This window comes from Monodelphis domestica, chromosome 6 (genome assembly GCF_027887165.1).
Source record: "Monodelphis domestica isolate mMonDom1 chromosome 6, mMonDom1.pri, whole genome shotgun sequence".
In the NCBI taxonomy this organism is placed as follows: Eukaryota; Metazoa; Chordata; class Mammalia; order Didelphimorphia; family Didelphidae; genus Monodelphis; species Monodelphis domestica.
In genome coordinates, this window is record NC_077232.1 from 138,150,561 (window position 1) to 138,168,603 (window position 18,043).

Sequence of the window (18,043 nt, forward strand, 5' to 3'; positions counted from 1 at the left end):
GTTTGGGAAACGATGGGACAGAAACGGGGAAAAGTTCAATTTCAAAGGAGACAGTACCTGAGAAAGCATGGTTCCAGAGCCCATAGCCCTGACTCTATTAGCCTTGCGCAAGTGCAGTGAGAGGGAGGTGGGGGAGGAGAGGTAAAGGGGGAGGCCTAACGTAAATTCCTAGTCAAAGCCAGCGTTTGTCTGCGCGTAAGTGAGAGCGGGCATCAGTGGTTGGTGGAGAAGTCTTGAGGTAATTTCCTGTTCTCTGGTCTCGCAAGCATCCGGGTCATTGTCCTTTAGCGTGAAAGCTGTGTGCCTACCCCGCCCCACCTCCTCATCCCACCCCCGCCGGCCTCCTGAGCCTTTCTCCGGCCTCGCTCCCGCGGAGCGCGCGCGCTAGCCCCGCCCCCCGGACCGTCCCCTTGTTCCCTCCCTCCCTCCTTGAGCTTGGGGGGGGCTCGCGTGCGCCGTTGCTGCCGCTACCGCTGCTGCAGGGAGGTGGGTGAGGGGCCTACCTGACCCAGAAGGGAGGACACGGACTGTCGGGCACCCCCGAGAGAGCCCAGGGCCTTCGGGGCCAAGATGCCCCATTCCCAGAAGCTGTGACTTAGTACCCCGCCTCTAATTCATTCTCCGGACTGTACTTTTAAATTCTCGAGGAATGGGCGGCGGCCTGGGGTCTGGCCCTGATACCTGTCCGGGCGGCTGTGGTTATGGGTCGGGGGATTGGTTTGGAGGGTCCTCTGTGCCGACGGGAACCCTGGCTGGGGATGGTCACCTGCTATGCTTTTTCTCCTGTCTTTTTAGGGCACTGTGGATAATTTGGCTTCTCTTGCCACTTGTATTTTACAGGATGGATGGCATGTCTCATTCTAGGAGGGCTCAGCTACCAACGTATTGCCTTCCCTTTTATCTGGGGAAGAAAAAGTAAAGGCTTTCAGAGTGACCAAGGACTTCAAGCTAGACTGTAAAATGTAGTGGAAACAATTGAGGTCTATTAGGTCCTTAACTTTTTAAAAAACTCATATTTATGATTTTATTTCTGTAGGGAACCCCAATATAGCAATCCCCCACTTATCATTGCAGGGTTGCGCCTGCTCTTCAAGTCAAGGTTACTAAGAGGTTCAAATGATTTATCTAGGCTCATAGAGCCTGTGTGTCACTCAGCAGTTGAAGATAGGCTTATAGGCTTTTCTGACTTCCAGGTCAGCCTCTGTGCCATGTAGAATGCAAGAAGACTTCCTTCATCTTAATTTAATTGGAACAAAGACTTTCTGGAGAGCATAGGCTTTGATGATTTATTTGAATTGGATGTTGAATTTGATTAAGTAGAAGGAAGTGGAATCTCTATCTTTACATTTTTTCTAGGGATTGCCTTTTTTGCCAAGGATGATCACACCTGCTTTTTGTGTAGAGGAAAGGGCCGTAGATTTGGAAATAGAAGGACCTGAGGTTAAGTGGGTTCAGCTAATTAATAATTGGCACAAATTATGCATAACATTTTGTTATAAGTAATAAATACTTGTTTTAATTTCAGTATAAGTCCCATTTCTCATACAGTATTTAGTGTTAAAAGTGGTAATGATATTGTGCATGCAAAACACTTAAAAAGAATTGATATAGAGGTAAAAGATGATCTAAACCTAATTTCTGACAGACTATAATTTTTCCAGGAATAGAAAGTGTCCTTAGCAATTCTGCTCTTCATTTTATCAAATACTGTATCACTATTTAATTGTTTGACATTTGGGACTTGGTTACTTAGTCTGTTCCATTGATCATTTTTTCTATTTTCTAATCAATACCAAATAATTTTGGTGAATATTTTGTGTTGCTTTATAGTACAGTTTAAAGACCCCATAATTTTTCATTTTTGTGACTTTAGGCAAGTTACCTTACACCACCACCTCAGTTCCTTCATCAATAAAATAAAGGAATTGGAATATATGATGTTTAAGATTGCTTCTTGTTGTTAATGTCCCACAGTTGTCTGACTCTTTATGACCCTGTGGACCATATGCCAGTCCATGGGGTTTTATTGTCAAGTATCCTTGAGTGATTTGTCATTTCCTTCTGATTATTAAGGCAAACAGAGGTTGTGTGACTTGCCCAGAGTCACAAGCTAATGTTTGAGGCTATTTTTGAACTCAGGTCTTCCTGACTCTAGACCAGCATTCTATTCTTTGAGCCATCTAGCTGACCCTAAGATTACTTCTAGCACCAGTATTTTGTGGAGTTAAGATTAATTTGAATTTTCCATTTTCATTTCTCCTTCTACTTCAGAAGTGACTTAGTCGTATTCTCCATAGCTTAGTGGAAAAAAAAATTATATGGAAATAATCAGTGTTAGTAAGGTAAACATTCTTTTTGATTTTGCATAATTGCAAAAGCAACACAGTTGACAAGTATTTGTGAAGTGCAATACTTTATTCTTGATATTATTTTGTAGATGTAGTATTTTAATAAAGGAATAACTTCACCTTACTCAACAAAATTTATTTCTTTACCCATTTCTAATAGTTGTTCCTATGATATATGTTCCTGAACAATATCTATATCTCTTGAATCTTTATAATATTCTTTAATCTTCTAATGCAATCTTTAACCTTCTCACAACAGGAAAGATGAATGGAAGGACTGATTTTGGGACAGAGCAGAATGCAGAAGTCTCACCACCACTCCCTAGTAAATATTAAACATTTGTAAATCCTGAAACTTTCTGTAGTTAACTTTTCTTTGTCTTGAGTGACAATAAGGCTAAGACATTTTTTAAATGCATATTTGTCTGAAGTTGAAAAAATACCTATTTGTATATTTTAGTTCTGTCATTGAAGAGTAAAAAGTGTTAAAATTTTGAGTTTTTTTATTATAGGTCTCTTGATTTTTCCCCCCCTTTACAAATAGACATAGGAATGGATTACATTCCAACAGAAGAGGAAAGGAGAGCCTTCATTGAATGTAATCAAGAGAGCTTCTGGTACAGATGTAAGTCAAGTTCTTTATTACATTTTAAGTAATTATTACAGTGACTGAAAAGATCGAACAGTTATCAAAACAACACTTTGTTACAGGTTTACAGAGTTCTTGCTGAAGAACTAGTGAAGAAGTGAATTTTTTATAGTTTAATTAGAATAATAATTTCCTGGTGGCATTACAAAACTGTTTAGTAATTTTAGCTAATGTTATGTTGATAAATATAATAAAATGAGTTACTCACACTTTCTTATACCTTGCTAATATTAAATCTTGTTATAATTTTAGAAGTCTTTTTTCAACTAATATTTAATATGAAAAATGATAGTGAGTTTTCACATACAAAAAAAATTGACCAGGAGGAGGAAATTGATATAACAGTATAAGATTATCTAAACCAGGCTACTTTCTGTTTCTGGGTTTTTTTTATTTTATTTTATTTTTTTTAGGAATAGATACCATTCAACTAGTTATGTCTTTTGGTTTATAAAATTATTATCTAGTCATTTTTCATTTATGTTGGACTCTGTGACCCTCTTTTAGGATTTTTTTGGCAAAAATACTGAGGCGATTTGCCATTTCTTTCTCCAGCTCATTTTACAGATGAGGAAATTGAGACAAATGGTATAAGTGACTTTACCAGGGTCACATAGCCATTATTGTTGAAGGTCGTATTTGAACTCAGGAAGAGGAGTCCTCTTCGGAGTTAGGTCTAGGCCCAACACTCTATCCACTATGCCACCTAGTTTCCTGTGGTTTATTTTATTTTTTATTTTTATTTTTTATAAACCCTTACCTTCCGTCTTGGAGTTAATACTATGTATTGGCTCCAAGGCAGAAGAATGGTAAGGGCTAGGCAATGGGGGTCAAGTGACTTGCCCAGGGTCACACAGCTGGGAAGTGTCTGAAGCCAGATTTGAACCTAGGACCTCCCATCTCTAGGCCTGACTCAATCCACTGAGCCACCCAGCTGCCCCCTCCTGTGGTTTATTAAATACTACTATCATTATAAAAATTAATCTTGGGGGCTTATTACTAGATTTATAAGCATTATTAGTAAGGAGGAAAATAATGTTTCCAGCCTTTCTAACTTAAGGTAAAAGTCTAGTCCCTTATTGCAGCCCATATCTGCTGCAGCTTGCTAGACATCATGAGATAAGATAAAAAGCTCAGAACTAAGCTCCAACCCAGAGACAGGTATAAACTTTTCAAACCTAAGCTCCTCCCCCTGGATCTTTCCCTTGGCCAATTGCTTTCAAAAGAACATCATGCCCCGGCCTCTGTGGTGACATGTCAGTCCTTCAAGCATGTGACTCTGTGACTCCTTTGCCCATCCACTGAGGTGTCTTTTTTGAGATTGGACTGGGGTGGAGGTCCTTTAGATATTTACTTCACACACTATTTTGGATAATGTCTGGATCTAGGTTGTTCTTTGATCAGCTTACCTATATGTTAATCCGTACCAAGACTTCATTCTTGGTATTACTTTATAGACATAGTAGTTTAATAAAGGAATAACTTCACCCTGCTCAATAAAACTATTATTTTTTACCTATCCTAATAGTTTTTATGATGTTGTATGTTAATGGACCAAGCAAAAATACATGAACATTAGCTAAAAATACAAAACACAGTATAAGGAATTAGACAAGGCACTATCTGATTAATTTTTAGTGTCATAAATGTTAGTGTATATGAACCAAGATGTGAACGTGAACATGGTCACACATATGAAAAGTTGAACAAGACAGGCAAGTGCCAAACTATATTGTAATGACTACTCTAGGATACAGTACTTGGGGACATTTAGAAAAGGGAGAGATGAATTTGGCCTGAAGTATTTGGAGAAAACCTCATTGGAGAGGTGGTACTTGAGTGACCTTTAGATCTACAGAATAGAGAAAAGAGAATTTCACATTAAAGTATTAAGTCACAGAGACTGTAATGAATGACTAATTAAACACTATATGCCAGAGACTGTGCTAAAAACATGAGTATTGAATTACCAGCTAACCAGCCAGGTAGTCTGCCTTCAAGTTCCATCCCGTAATAGGGAAAGACGACTCAGATAATAAAGTTGGAAATGAGGGAGGGGTGAGAAAACACTATGAGGATGTCATATTCAAAGGAAAATGTGCAGACTGGCCTAAGTAGAAAAGAGTTTATGTTGTGTGAGAATAATGGAAATTTTATTGCTCTGGAAATGTTTTGAGTAGTCCTGGAAACAGATTTTCTGCTTTTGAAGGACTAGCATAGCTGAACTTAGAGCCACTTAGTGATTAGTTTTTTAATATGGCAATTAGTGAAACAAAAGATAGAGAAAATAGTTTTCAGTCCTCTTTTTGCAAAATCATATGGAAAAAGATACTGTACTATTATAAGTAGTATCTCCTCATAAGACATCCAGAAGCAATGGTATGAAAAAGCAATTTTTAAGACTTATTAAGAGACTTACGTAATGTTATTAGGAAATTTAAGGATGAGAATGGAAAAATAGCAAACAAGAATGGAAAAAGATCTGTAAAGATTTTTTAAAATAATAAATTTTTGATCCAATCCCTATTCCTAAACTTAAGGGAAACAGGATTCTAATAAAAGAGAGAGCCCAACTGGCCTTAATAAATTCAGGTCATCTAACTTAGATGAGCTATGTCCATGAGTACTGAAAGACCTGGTAGATGTGATTGCTGAGCATGTGTGAATGATATTTGAAAGATCAAGAAAAATGGAAGAAGCAATATAGGATTGGTGAAAGGGCAAATGCCCTGATTTTCAAAAAAGAAAATATTTTAGAACAGAATCTGCATACTATGTCATTGAATTTAACTTCAATTCCTGAGAAAACTTTAAGACAGATCATTGAAGAGAAGTTGGGGAATATACATATTTAAAATGAAGTGATGATTTCCAAAAATCCAGAGTGGCTTTATCAAGAACAAATCATGACTGACTAATCGAATTTTTTTTTTTTATATAGGCTATTAAATAAATGCATGAGGGAAATGCTACAAATGTAATTTTACCTGTGAGTTCTAGCAAGGCAGGAAGACTCATCTTCCTGACTTCAAATCTGGCCTTAGACACTGACTAAATGTGTGACCATGGCCAAGTCATTTAACCCTTTTTGTCTCAGTTTCCTCATCAGTAAAATGAGTTGGAGAAGGAAATGGTAAACCACTCCAGTGTCTCTGCCAGAAAAACTAAAGAGGGTCATGGAGAGTAGTTGTACACAATTAAAGAATAACTAATAGCAACAACAAAGATCTAGCAAGATTTCTGGTCTAATATCCCATATGGTTCTTATAGAGAAGATGGAGAGATTCAAATTAGACAGTTATATGAACTGGTTGAAATACTGGATGCAGAGTAATTGTTAATGTTTCAGTATCAATGTGGCAAGAGTGTTTTCACTTAAATATCCCATGATTCTGTGCTTAACCATAGACTATTTAACATTTTGATTGATGACTTGAATAAAGACAGAAAAAGGCAGTGATGGCATTAAGAGGCAGCTAGCAGAACAGTGTGGATAGAGTATCAGACTTGAACTCAGAAAGAACTGAGTTCAAATCTGGCCTCAAGGATCTGTATGACCCAAACTCAAACTTTATCTGCCTCAGTGTCCTCAACTGTGAAATGAGGATAATAAAAATATCAACCATTCAAGGTTGTTGTGAAGATCATGTTTTATGTGTCAAGTGTTTAGCATAGTGCCTGGAACAACATAATAATAAGAGTATCATTATGTTATTCACTGAATTTGCAGATGACACAAAGCTTGGAAAAACAACCAAAAAACTGAATCACAGTCAGGATCCAATAGGATCTTGACAGTTTAAAGCATTAAGCTGAATCTAATAGAAAAATTAAATGGGGGTAAATGTTAAGTCTTTTACTTTGGGTATAAGCAAATGACCTTCACAATTATAAAATGAGGAAAACATGGTCAGATAACAATTATTCTGGAAAAGAGTTTGGCCTTGAGTGGATTACAAACTCAATAGGAATGAACAGTTTTATGTCCGCCAAAGGGGTGAATGGGATATTGGGATACATTGAGAGACATACCTTGAATGTACAGAAAGGAAAACTGAGGAGAACATAGTCTTGTACTGTGTTCTTCTCAGTCTTCCTCTGAAATATTGGCACCATGTTTTTAAGAGAACACTGATGTATGAGAAGAAGGGAAAACTAGGACATCCAGGAGAGAGAGACCAGGTGGGAAGTGCTTTGAGGCCATAGGGGTGGGATTTGGGTGAAAGAATTGGACAGGTTGAGCCTAGAGATGAGAAAGTTTATGAAGAAGATCTTAACTTCCTTCAGGTATTTGAAACGTTGTATAGAAGAGAATTTTGAATTGTTCTCTTCAGCCCCAGCAGTTTTAAAACCCAGTTGGGTAAAAGCTATTAAGAAGCAATTTTAGGTTTGATGTTAAGAAGAACTTCCTAACAACTGTCAAAAGTTTAATAGGCTTCTCTTAGAAGTGGTATAATTCCCTTTAGAGATTCTTTTTGGGTATGGATTAGATTAAATAGCCAAAGAAATTGCTTCCCAATCTTCAATTCTGCATTTTTGTCACTGTGGAACTACCATCTCATTTATGATCTTGACTACAGAGCCCTGGAAGTCTACTAGAGGAACTGGAGAATGGTACTGGAGAAAACAAAAGATAGGAAAAATAATTGTCTTACATCAAATATACACAGAGGAAGTCCATGCCAGAGGCAATATAATTTTGTGGGTGTTATAAAGTGATCTCAAACCTTCTGAGTATGATGCAGAAATAATGAATAGAAATAATTTTGGACTTTATTATTATTTTAAAATGGAAATGAAAACCAACTGAAAGATATTGAGACAATGGCCTCCTGTGATTGATTTGGTAGAGCAAAACACCTCTTCTTAAAGGCATTTGTCTAACAAGGTGTCTCCTTTACATAAGCCAGAATTAAGATAATTTGAAGAGATAAAGGCATGAAATGGGGAAATTTTGGGGAGAGCCCCTCACCCAAGGGGGTTCACTTATGGAAGAGTCAAAGTATAGAATCTAAATTCAATAGAGATTCCCTACTTATAGATGCATTCTTGAATTGCTACTGTTCACAGATGACATACTGATTGCTTTAAACACTTAGCCTAAATGAGATCTCTTAGGTCTCCTTAAAAACCACTAGGCCTTACTAACTGCCCTTCCACTGTTTCCTAGGATCCCGCAGGCTTTCCTATTTGTCCTACCTCTGTGCCCCACTTTCCCTAAACAGTGTTACTGTAACTACTTAAGTTACCTAAAGACTTGTAGTCTTGTCATCAGCTCCACTGCTGAATATTTAGGATTTCTGAGCCTTTTCATCTACCTCGAACCTAAATTTTTAAAAATATATTTTTATGGTTTAAAAAAAATAATATGTATTTTCAACAAATAGAATGTAAACTCCTTATGAGCAGGGATTTTCTGTTTGTATCCTTAAAATCCCAAGAGTTACTTGGTATATAGTAAGCACATAACAAATTATTCTTCCCTCTTCAATATGTTCATTTTGGACAAATGCCTCAAACAGGCAGTTAGTTTGCTCAGAATTAGATAGGGGAAGAACAGTGACCTCAGTTTTGTTTGGTAATGACCCTACTTCTCCGTAAAACAAAGGCCCATCTTTTATTACATTTTTATTGTTCATATATTTTGTTTTTATGTCACCTTCACTTTCTAATACATACCTCACGCTTAAATTTCTTTTCAATTTTCCTGCTTTTTGTTTCATTGCATGAATTCATATAATTCCCATTCTTCTCTATACTCTTTATATTCATTGTTTCTTATATGGCACAGTAAAATTCCATTATATTCAGGTCCCTTACAGTTTCTTTAGATGCTGCCTAGTTTGTGGGTATTTGTTTTGTTTCTACAAACTCATAAATATTTTGGTGTACATGGGACCTTTTTAAAAATTATTGTTCCATTGAGGTACATATCTAGCAGTGAGACCTCTGAGTCATAGAGAATGGACATTTTTAAATCACTTTTTTCATACAATAACAAATTGCTTTGTAGAATGATTAGACCAGTTCACATTTCTACCAATAGTCTTAAAATACCCCATTTCCCACAACCCCTCCAGTGCTATTTCTATCTTTTGTCATCTTTGTCAATTATTAGTGCTTTGGACCACTCTTTCATATAGTTGTTACTAATTTTGTTTTGTTCTTTATTAGCAATTATTATTTTTTTGAGAATTGTCTGTTCATATTCTTCAACCCACTTACCTGTTGGAGAGAATGTTAAATATTTTTGTTTATATCTTGGATAACATCTTTATCAGAGGTATTTGAAGAGTTTTTTCCTTCAATTCTTCCTTTTTTATACTAGCTGGAATTCTTTTGTATATTCAAAAGCTTTTCAGCTTCATGAAAATTAATTTCTTTTTCATTTATGATTTCCTTTGTTCTTTGGTTATCCAAATATCTCTAGGTATAGCTATAAAAGTATCTAATAAAAGTTCTCTTTGCCTATTTTGATGTTGTGCTCTTTTTAATACTTAGGCTGCTGTCCATTTTGAGCTTATTATGTATGATGTAACATCTTGTTCTATTCCTAATTTCTGTCAAATTGCTTTCCAGTTTTTCCAGGAAGTCTTATCAGATAGGGAATTCTTCCACAGGTAATTTATGTTCTCGAACTCATGGAACACTGAGTCACTATATTTCATTCTTTCTAAGTTTCCCTTATCTAATCTGTTCTGATCTATTTTGCTTTTTTAAAAACCAGTCCATTTCTTTTTTTAATTTATTTTTAATTTTTAAAAATTTTAATCCTTACCTTCCGTCTTGGAATCAATACTGTGTATGGGTTCCAAGGTAGAAGAGTGGTAAGGGCTTGGCAATGGGGGTTAAGTGACTTGCCCAGGGTCACACAGCTGGGAAGTGTCTGAGGCCAGATTTGAGCCTAGGACCTCCCATCTCTAGGCCTGGCTCTCAATCCACTGAGCTACCCAGCTGCCCCCAATTATTACTTCTTTATAGTGCAGTTTGAGCCAAATGAACTGTTCCCTGTTCATTTCTACTTTTTTTCCTTCATTATTTGCCTTGAAGCTATATTTCCTTCTGATAAAATTTGTGATTTTAACTGGCTTGATAGTTTACTATAGTACTAAATCTAAAATCAAATTTAGATAACTAAATCTGTACTTTAGGTAGTATCATATTATGTTGACATGGTTCAGTTATGAGCACTGGAATATTCTTCTAGTTATTGATGATCCTTTATTTCTTCAGTTATCTCTTGCTTTTGACAGTGTCTTGGTAGATATCATCAAAGAAACATATGAGTAAAAAGAGTTCCTTATAACTTCTCACCTTTCTACTCTTCCAGTCATTTTACACACCACTGCACTCCTGGCTATTTTGACCTACTCGGTCTTCCACACATATTTTTCCATTCCTTTAAACTAGCTCTTCCCCGTCCTTAGAATGTACTCCCCTCTCACCTATGTTTTGGAATCCCTGATTTCCTTCAATACTCAACTCAACACCAACTTCTACATGAAACTTTTCCTAGTTCCTCCATTTCTTCTCTATATCTTCTTCCCCATAACCCCCTTCTCCCCTCTCCTCAAACTAACTTGTATTAATTTTGTGTATACTGTATTGTGTATACTTTTATACATGTTGTTTCCCCTTTTAGAATATAAGTTCCTTGAGGGCAGGGACTGTTTTGTATCTGCAGTGCCCAGTAAAGTAAGTGCTTCTTAAATCCTTGACTGATAACCTAGCCTGTGCATTATTAATAACCCATGCATTAAATGGTGAGAGCAGATCATTTTCAACACTTAAAAATAACCTTTTATGTGTAAAGACTGAGAAGAGGGACTCCTTTACTTATTAATGAGCAGAATCTTCAGATAAGGATTGATATAGGGAGCATATGTGTATAAATATAGACAGGTGTGTTTTTTGTGTGTGTATGTGTGTATATGTATATATGGAAAGACAGAGACATAGACATGGACTTTTTTGTTGTTTTGTGGGCCTGGACTTGGATTTCTTTGCTGGGGGAAACTTCGAGAAAACTTCCTCAAACAATACAGATGAGCTTCTGCTTTCTGAATTCTAGAGAGTTGCCTGGACATTTGAGAAGTTATAGGACTTTCCCAGGGTCACACTGCCAGTCTGTCAGGAGTGGGCCTTGAACCTAGGTCTTTTTGTCTATGAAACCAGCTCATTCTCCATCATGATGCACTTCCTTCTCTGTACGTGTTTATCTCAGTTCTCCCATTTGCTACTTCTGTGTCCTTGGGCAAATCACAGCCTCTCTGCATGTTAGTTTCCTCATTTGCTTAATGAGGGTTTTGACTAGACAGTCTTTGCACACATGGCATATATGCTGACCTTAGGATCTACTTACTCCTGGAGGAGTTACACCCCCAAAAATCTACTAAATGATTTTTTAAATTGTTGTTTTGGAGAATGAATGAATGGTAAAGTAAACCAAGGGAAATATCTAAAAATGGAAATCCAGTAGGTTTATGTGGTTATATAGTACATTGTAAAATCTCTCAAGCTGAAAATCAATCTGAGGCTATTTAGCATACAGAAGACATGATAAGCTATCTGAAAGTAGATAAGGATTATCATATAGAAGAATTATTAGATTAATTCTGTTTAATCCCAGAATGCCTGTGTCTTTGGTTACTACAGGGATTAGGTTTTTGTTTAGTAAAGGGACAAAACTTCTTTAAAATTAAAGATGTCCTCAACCACAGTATCGCAGAAGGTAATGCATTCAGCTGTAATTCCAGAGGCTTGGTGATGAAGCATACCACTTACCTCCTGACAGAGATGTGATAGACTTGGTGCAGAATGAGACATATTTTTTGGATATGACTAATGTGTGAATTTATTTTGTTTTAACTCTGCATATTTGTTACAAGAATTTTCTTTTTATTTCATTGTTAGGGATTGGGATAGACAAAAGAGAATCAACTTTTGTTAAAAAATTTATTTTAAGATAGTGTGTTTCTTGGAAGACTTAAGGTAGAAATTGGATGAACATTTGGGGATATTGAAGACTGAAATATCCCTTCAAAAACTGCAATTCCATGCTCCTCATTAGAAATTCATTGTACTTTCCCCTCCCTCAATTTTCTGTATATCTGATACTCAAAAACATTCTAAAAGAAAGAATTTTAGTTTGACAATGTATAGTTTTTGTTTTGAATTTGCTAACTTATTGATCTTATCAATAAGTTTCTATAAAGTAATATCCAATAAAGTAGCATATAAAGTAGATTGATTATATGTACATGTTCACAAACACATATACACTATATATTTTTTGTTTACACCAACGATTTCATTGATGTTAAGATGTCTTCAAGAAATTGTTTCTACTAGTGCAAATCAGTTCCTTCAGAGATCCATTAACTTTCAGTTTCCGATGAACTTTCTAAGTCTATGACAAATAGGAAGTGCTAATTATTATTAATATAAATAATCAAGCAAAAAAAAATTCTCATGTATTGACCAAAATTGTATGTCTCGTTCTACTTCTTCAATCTTTTAACCTCTATCAAAGTTAGGGATTTTATTTTTAGACTAATGATTGGTCATTGTATGGATCAAAGTTTATCAATCTTTCAAACAGTTTGTCCTCACTATATTGTTACTGAATTGTAGTTCTACTCGCTTTACTCAACTTTTTAAACTTCCTAAGATAAAAAAAAATCTTTGCAGCTTCTTTTGTTTTGACAAATTATTTTTTCCTCCCCTACAGCTCTTCCTTTTTCTGCAACAAGTATGTTGGTTACTCAGGGATTAATTGCTAAAGGTAAATATTGAATATTTGAATTTATTGTTACTCAAAAAAATTTTATGGATGGCTTTTTGCATTTTTCATTTCTTCAAAGATCTTCCCCTCTTTTTCAATCCTTTTATTATATTGAATTTCTCTTATAATAATTTTAAAAAACCATTAAGCAAAATATCTAATACCATAAGCATATCTGATAACATGCTCACATTAATTTTAATAGAAATAAATCATTTGCATGTTATCAGATATGCTTATGGTATTAGATATTTTGCTTAATGGTTTATATATGTGTACATATATATGTATGTTTGCCTTTTATTATATGCCCATAGTACATACTTTGTAATACTCTTAACTTTGGCACTCTAAAGTTGGCAATGTTTTTTGTTCATGATATTGAAATAAAGCAGGGGGGTGGCACAGTGGATAGTTCTGGACTTGGAATCAGGAAGATTGAGTTAAAATTTGGCCTCAGGCATTTGCTAACTATGTGACCTGGGTAGGTCAATTGTTGCCTCAATTGTAAACTGGGGATAATAATAGCACCTACTTCACAGGGTTCTTTTTTAGCTGTGTGACCTTAAGAAGTTACTAAAAGGTGGAGTTGAATTACATGACTTTTTTTTCTGCTTTCCTATGTCCTTTTCACCTCTAAATCTTATGAGTCTAAGCATTTTTTCTCCTAATGTTCCCATTAGGTAGGGAGTGAAAATGTTAGTCCTATTTTACAGATGACAATACTGAGACTTGGAGAAGTCAAAAGGCTTTTTCAAAGAAAAAGATTGGGTTTGAATATTTATGGTTTACTGATCATTATTTTGAATCAATTTATTTTCTTCCCAGGCCCCATGGGGGCTGAGGAAGGTAGCAGGCTCTGTGCCTTTGATTTCCTAGCTTTCCTTCAGCCTTGCTCTTTCACTAGGCCAGCGGTTCTCAACCTCTCAATTTGTAGCAATGAGAATACAAAATGCATATCAGGTATTTACATTCCGAATCATAACTGTAGTAAAATTACAGTTTTGAAGTAGCCACCAAAATAATTTTTTGGTTTGGGGGTCACTGCAACATGAGGAACTGTATTGCGGGGTCACAGCATTTGAAAGGTTGAGAACCAGTGCACTAGACCTTGATGTCCCCACAAGCTGTCTTCCTGTCTCTTTCCTCCTTTTTCTAAGCTTCTTAACTTCTCAGCACTTTGGAATTTGGCTCACAACCTTCTTGCTCAATTGAAACTACTCTTTCTAAAGTTACTAGTGATCCTTCTCTCAGTTCTCGTCCTTCATAACCTTTGCAGCATTTAATTGTTAGATAAAGCTTTTATCAAGCACTTTTTATGTGCTAAAGTGCTAAGCACTGGTTTCAGTTCTACTAACCACTCTTTTTTTCCCCTTCCCATATGTTACCTCATTTGATCTTCACAACAATATGCTGAAGTGTGGGTACTGCTAATATCCCCATTTTATAGTGACTTCACTCAGGATTGAAATCATAAGTCTGAGTCCAGAACTCTGCAGCATGCTAGGCACTGGGTTTGACTTTTAAAGCTCTTTACATCCTGGTTCCAATCTCAATACACTTGTTCTCACACTTTGCATTCTATCAAAATTGGCCATACCTTTGTTCCATATCTTCTGTCTCCATGTCTGCATTGGCTGTTACTCAGGTCTAGGTTGCATTCCTTTCTCACCTCTGCCAGCTCAAATACCACCCTCTATATACAATTTTTCCTTATCCTAGCTGCTGGTGTGCCATTTCTCCTTAACTATCTTATAGCTGGATTTATCCTACATGTACTTATATATGTCTATATTCTCTTCAGTAGATTGTAACTCCTTGAGAGAAGGAATTGTGATGCAGTGTCTGGCACATAAGGGCTTATTCATTGCTTGATAAATTATTTATTGTTTGAAAAGGAGATGCCAAAGAACACAGCCTTCCCTGCTCTAGGATATCTCCTATCCCACTAAATAAAAATTATTTTGGGTTAATGAGCTCCTTCCTCCAAGCACAGATGATTGATTGGAGAGAGGTGAAATCATCTTACCAAAAGAATAATGAATTGTAAGGCTCTAGGCTTAGTCTCTAGGGCAGGCTCTGCTACTATGAGCTTTGTGATCTAAGATAAGTTTTTTGCCTCTGTGGGTCTGTTGGCTGTGAAATGAGAGAGTTTACATTAAATATTCCTGCTTATGCAAAGCTTTTCTTGATTCTTCTATTTGTTAGTAGTGTCTTTTTCCTCAAATTACTTTTTTGGGTATGTGTTGTATATTCCCAGAACAATAAGATGAGGGACAGCTTTTCCTTTTTTCTTGGTATCTTCATTGCCTAAGCATAGCTTTGGATATTCAGTAAGTCCTCCATAACTGTAGATTGAATCAAGTTAATAAGTTTAGAATTAGTGGATGGATGAGAAGTAGAACCCAGGGCCACTTCTTTAAAGGTTTCTCCCATAACCATCCTATTGGCATTAACAATAAATATTTTGCACCTGGAAGGTCCAGCACTCATCACTAGAGAACATCCAGTAATTAGAATACCAGGGTTGGGAGGTGGAGAGTTTGTTCTTTAGCAACTATGGGAATGGTTGGTGGATTGCATTGATAGAACCATGATATTTGAAAGAGTATTTAGGATTGCTAGAAAGGAGGAAGGTTGTAGGTCTACAGACAGTTTGGAGGAAGCAGACTAATCATTATTTGGGATCTAGATAGTGTCTTTTTGGCATAAAGAGAGTCTTTGGTTAGAGTTGGTCTAGGAGTGATAGGAATGAATTTTCAGGAAGAGATCAAATACCTACAGGTGCATTGAAGAGCAGCTACTATAATCTTAGTGTTGGTTTCCTCTCAGTGACTAGTTTAGAACTCTTAGTGGGTTCTTTCTTAGACTTTTTCTAGTCTTTAAAGTATATAGAAGAAGATGAATGCTTTTTAAGCTTTATATTTTACATTTTAAAAGTTCTTAGTGTTCAGGACAAGTATAATTTGCTTAAATTGTTAGCAGTGCCATTTTTCAGGGGCCTTTATACCTTCCAAAACAATTTCTTTCTACTAAGATATAATGTTATATATTTCACTTTATTTTCGTATCTCCTGTTAAATTTCCATCTTCATTGTTTTCCTAAAACTCTTGAAGATAAATTTCCCATTATTTTACCCTTTACTATTTCACCAAGATTTTTGCCACTTGAGATTTTAAGACAGTAAGACACATGAGTCACTTAAAGAGCTCTTTTTCAGTTGTGACAAAACTCTACAATATTTTTATTAAATTTTCTTACATATTACATTCTATATGATCCTAGTTTAAATCCTTCCAGTTATGGCAAAATCTTTTAAACATTGTATTGTTTATGTAAATATGTCTCTTTTCTCTGACTCCTCAAAAATTGATGTTATTTACTGAGAAATTATTTTTCTTTTATTTTTAGGAATTCTTTCCAGCCATCCCAAATATGGTTCTGTTCCTAAACTTGTATGTAAGTGTAAAATAATCATTGATGTTATTTTTTTCATCTTGCTCTCTAAAAATACAACACTTTTTTCTGAGTGAAATTTTAAGCATCAAATTTTTTGTCATCTTAATCCATAAATAATTCTCTTCATCAAATGATCTCCTATGAGAAAATTTTGTCCTTTTACGTAGTATGAACCAAAACTATTAAATGAGCACCAAGTTTTAAAATGTAATAAAAAGAAAAGCAACCTCTATAGTGCAATATGTTGTTGCTCTTTAGTAACTGCTTTTAAGAATTAATTGGATTAAAACTTGAAAAGAGCATAAATGTTTTATAGATGTACTAAGTAGACTTTATAATAACAAAATGTGGAAAGAATATTAATATTTTGCCTTCATTTAGTACTTTGCACTTTGTTTTGCAAGAACATCTTTTACTTATATTATCTTATTGATCCTCACAACTATCATCAAGGTAGTCAGGTTTGGTCTTTCTATCATCTTTATTCCCATTATACATGTGAATGAAGTGAGATAGATGACTTAAATGACTTCTCCAATATCAGATAGCTGATAAAAGTAGGACTACTATAAATAATAAAACAAGACTAATACTCTTGTCTTCTGACTCATTTTGGAACTTTTTCCACTGTATCTTGTTTTCTAGAATATACATTAAATTGTTAATTAATTTCACTCTTATTGAAGTTAAATTTGGATTAATTTTAAGTAACAACTTTATTTGGTATAAAGATCTCAGTTATGCTCATTTTTTCTGATCACATCTTTGGGTCTGAGATACAAAAGTACAAGCTTATTCATTGTAATGTCAATGTCTGCAGAAGTATTTCTTAGGACTTCACATCTCTCTCTAAATTAAAAGCATAATTAGAACTACAATCTATTTAAAAACTATCAATTTTTTGAAAAAAGTTTTTGGCCAAAAGGTACATTGTGAGTCAAAATTTTTTCTTTATAATTAAGTTGCTTGTGTAATGGGATACTTAGCTGGAAAAATTTCTTACGTGAAAACTTGCCAAGAGAAGTTTAAACGGCTTGAAAATTCTCCTCTTGGTGAAGCTCTGCGTCTGGGACAGGGAGCTCGATTTGGATCACCTGGGTAAGGAAAATTTTGATTTTTTAAAATAACTTTTAAAAAATGTTTTTCCTCTTAAAAGTTGTAGAAAGTCAGCTAAATGCTTCTATTGTTCAAGGGCATGACAACTTTGCCTAGGACTGCATTGGCAACTTTCCATTTGCTCCAGGCTGAACCTAATTTTGCATAAAATGGAACAGGACTTAGTTGCCCTCACCTTAAAATATAGACAAGTGTCCTACAGGGATTTCATGTCCCAGAATAATAGTATTTTCTTGATATGAGTTGCCAGACTCATTTAGTTCTTTCTGTGTCAAATTGCTTTAAGTTCAATGAAACATATGTTTCTAGTGATCATTTTAAGTTCTCCATTGTCTTAAGGGTATAAAAAAGACACCCCTACCCCCCAAACTGTTTGATCCAATGGAAGAAGAATTCTTTCTTCTTACTTGTACCTAAGAAGCAATATCCCAAATATACTTTTTCCCCCTCCGAGAGCCATCCCATATACCAAATAGTATTTTTAGAGAGGAAGATAAAATCAACACTGCTGATCAGTAAGTTGAAAAAGATTGAAAATGTATAATATTTAACACCTGTGGACCTCCTTCCTGGGAGTAGGGGAGTATTTGAGTCCTGCTTCATCGTTATGTTTGATTTGTTGGTGTGTAGTAGTTGTTTCTGTTTACATTGTAGTTGCTGTATTTTAGGGTTTTTTTTGACTGTTT

The 18,043-nt window shown here is 35.4% G+C and overlaps 1 protein-coding gene across 8 annotated transcripts in view; it reads left to right on the forward strand.

Moving 5' to 3' along the window:
* The first annotated feature begins 295 nt into the window (after positions 1-295).
* The window catches only part of OCIAD1 (OCIA domain containing 1), a 30,553-nt gene continuing 12,805 nt past the window's right edge, over positions 296-18,043 (forward strand). Inside the window, exons 1-7 of one of the 8 annotated variants that reach the window (XM_016423262.2) lie at positions 347-486; positions 841-989; positions 2,608-2,673; positions 2,893-2,973; positions 12,728-12,781; positions 16,194-16,241; positions 17,204-17,339. In XM_016423262.2, coding sequence (XP_016278748.1) covers positions 2,613-2,673; positions 2,893-2,973; positions 12,728-12,781; positions 16,194-16,241; positions 17,204-17,339 — 380 coding nt within the window. In that variant the 5' untranslated portion in view covers positions 347-486; positions 841-989; positions 2,608-2,612. The other 7 variants (XM_056802596.1, XM_016423261.2, XM_007496475.3 and 4 more) reach the window with 7 other exon arrangements.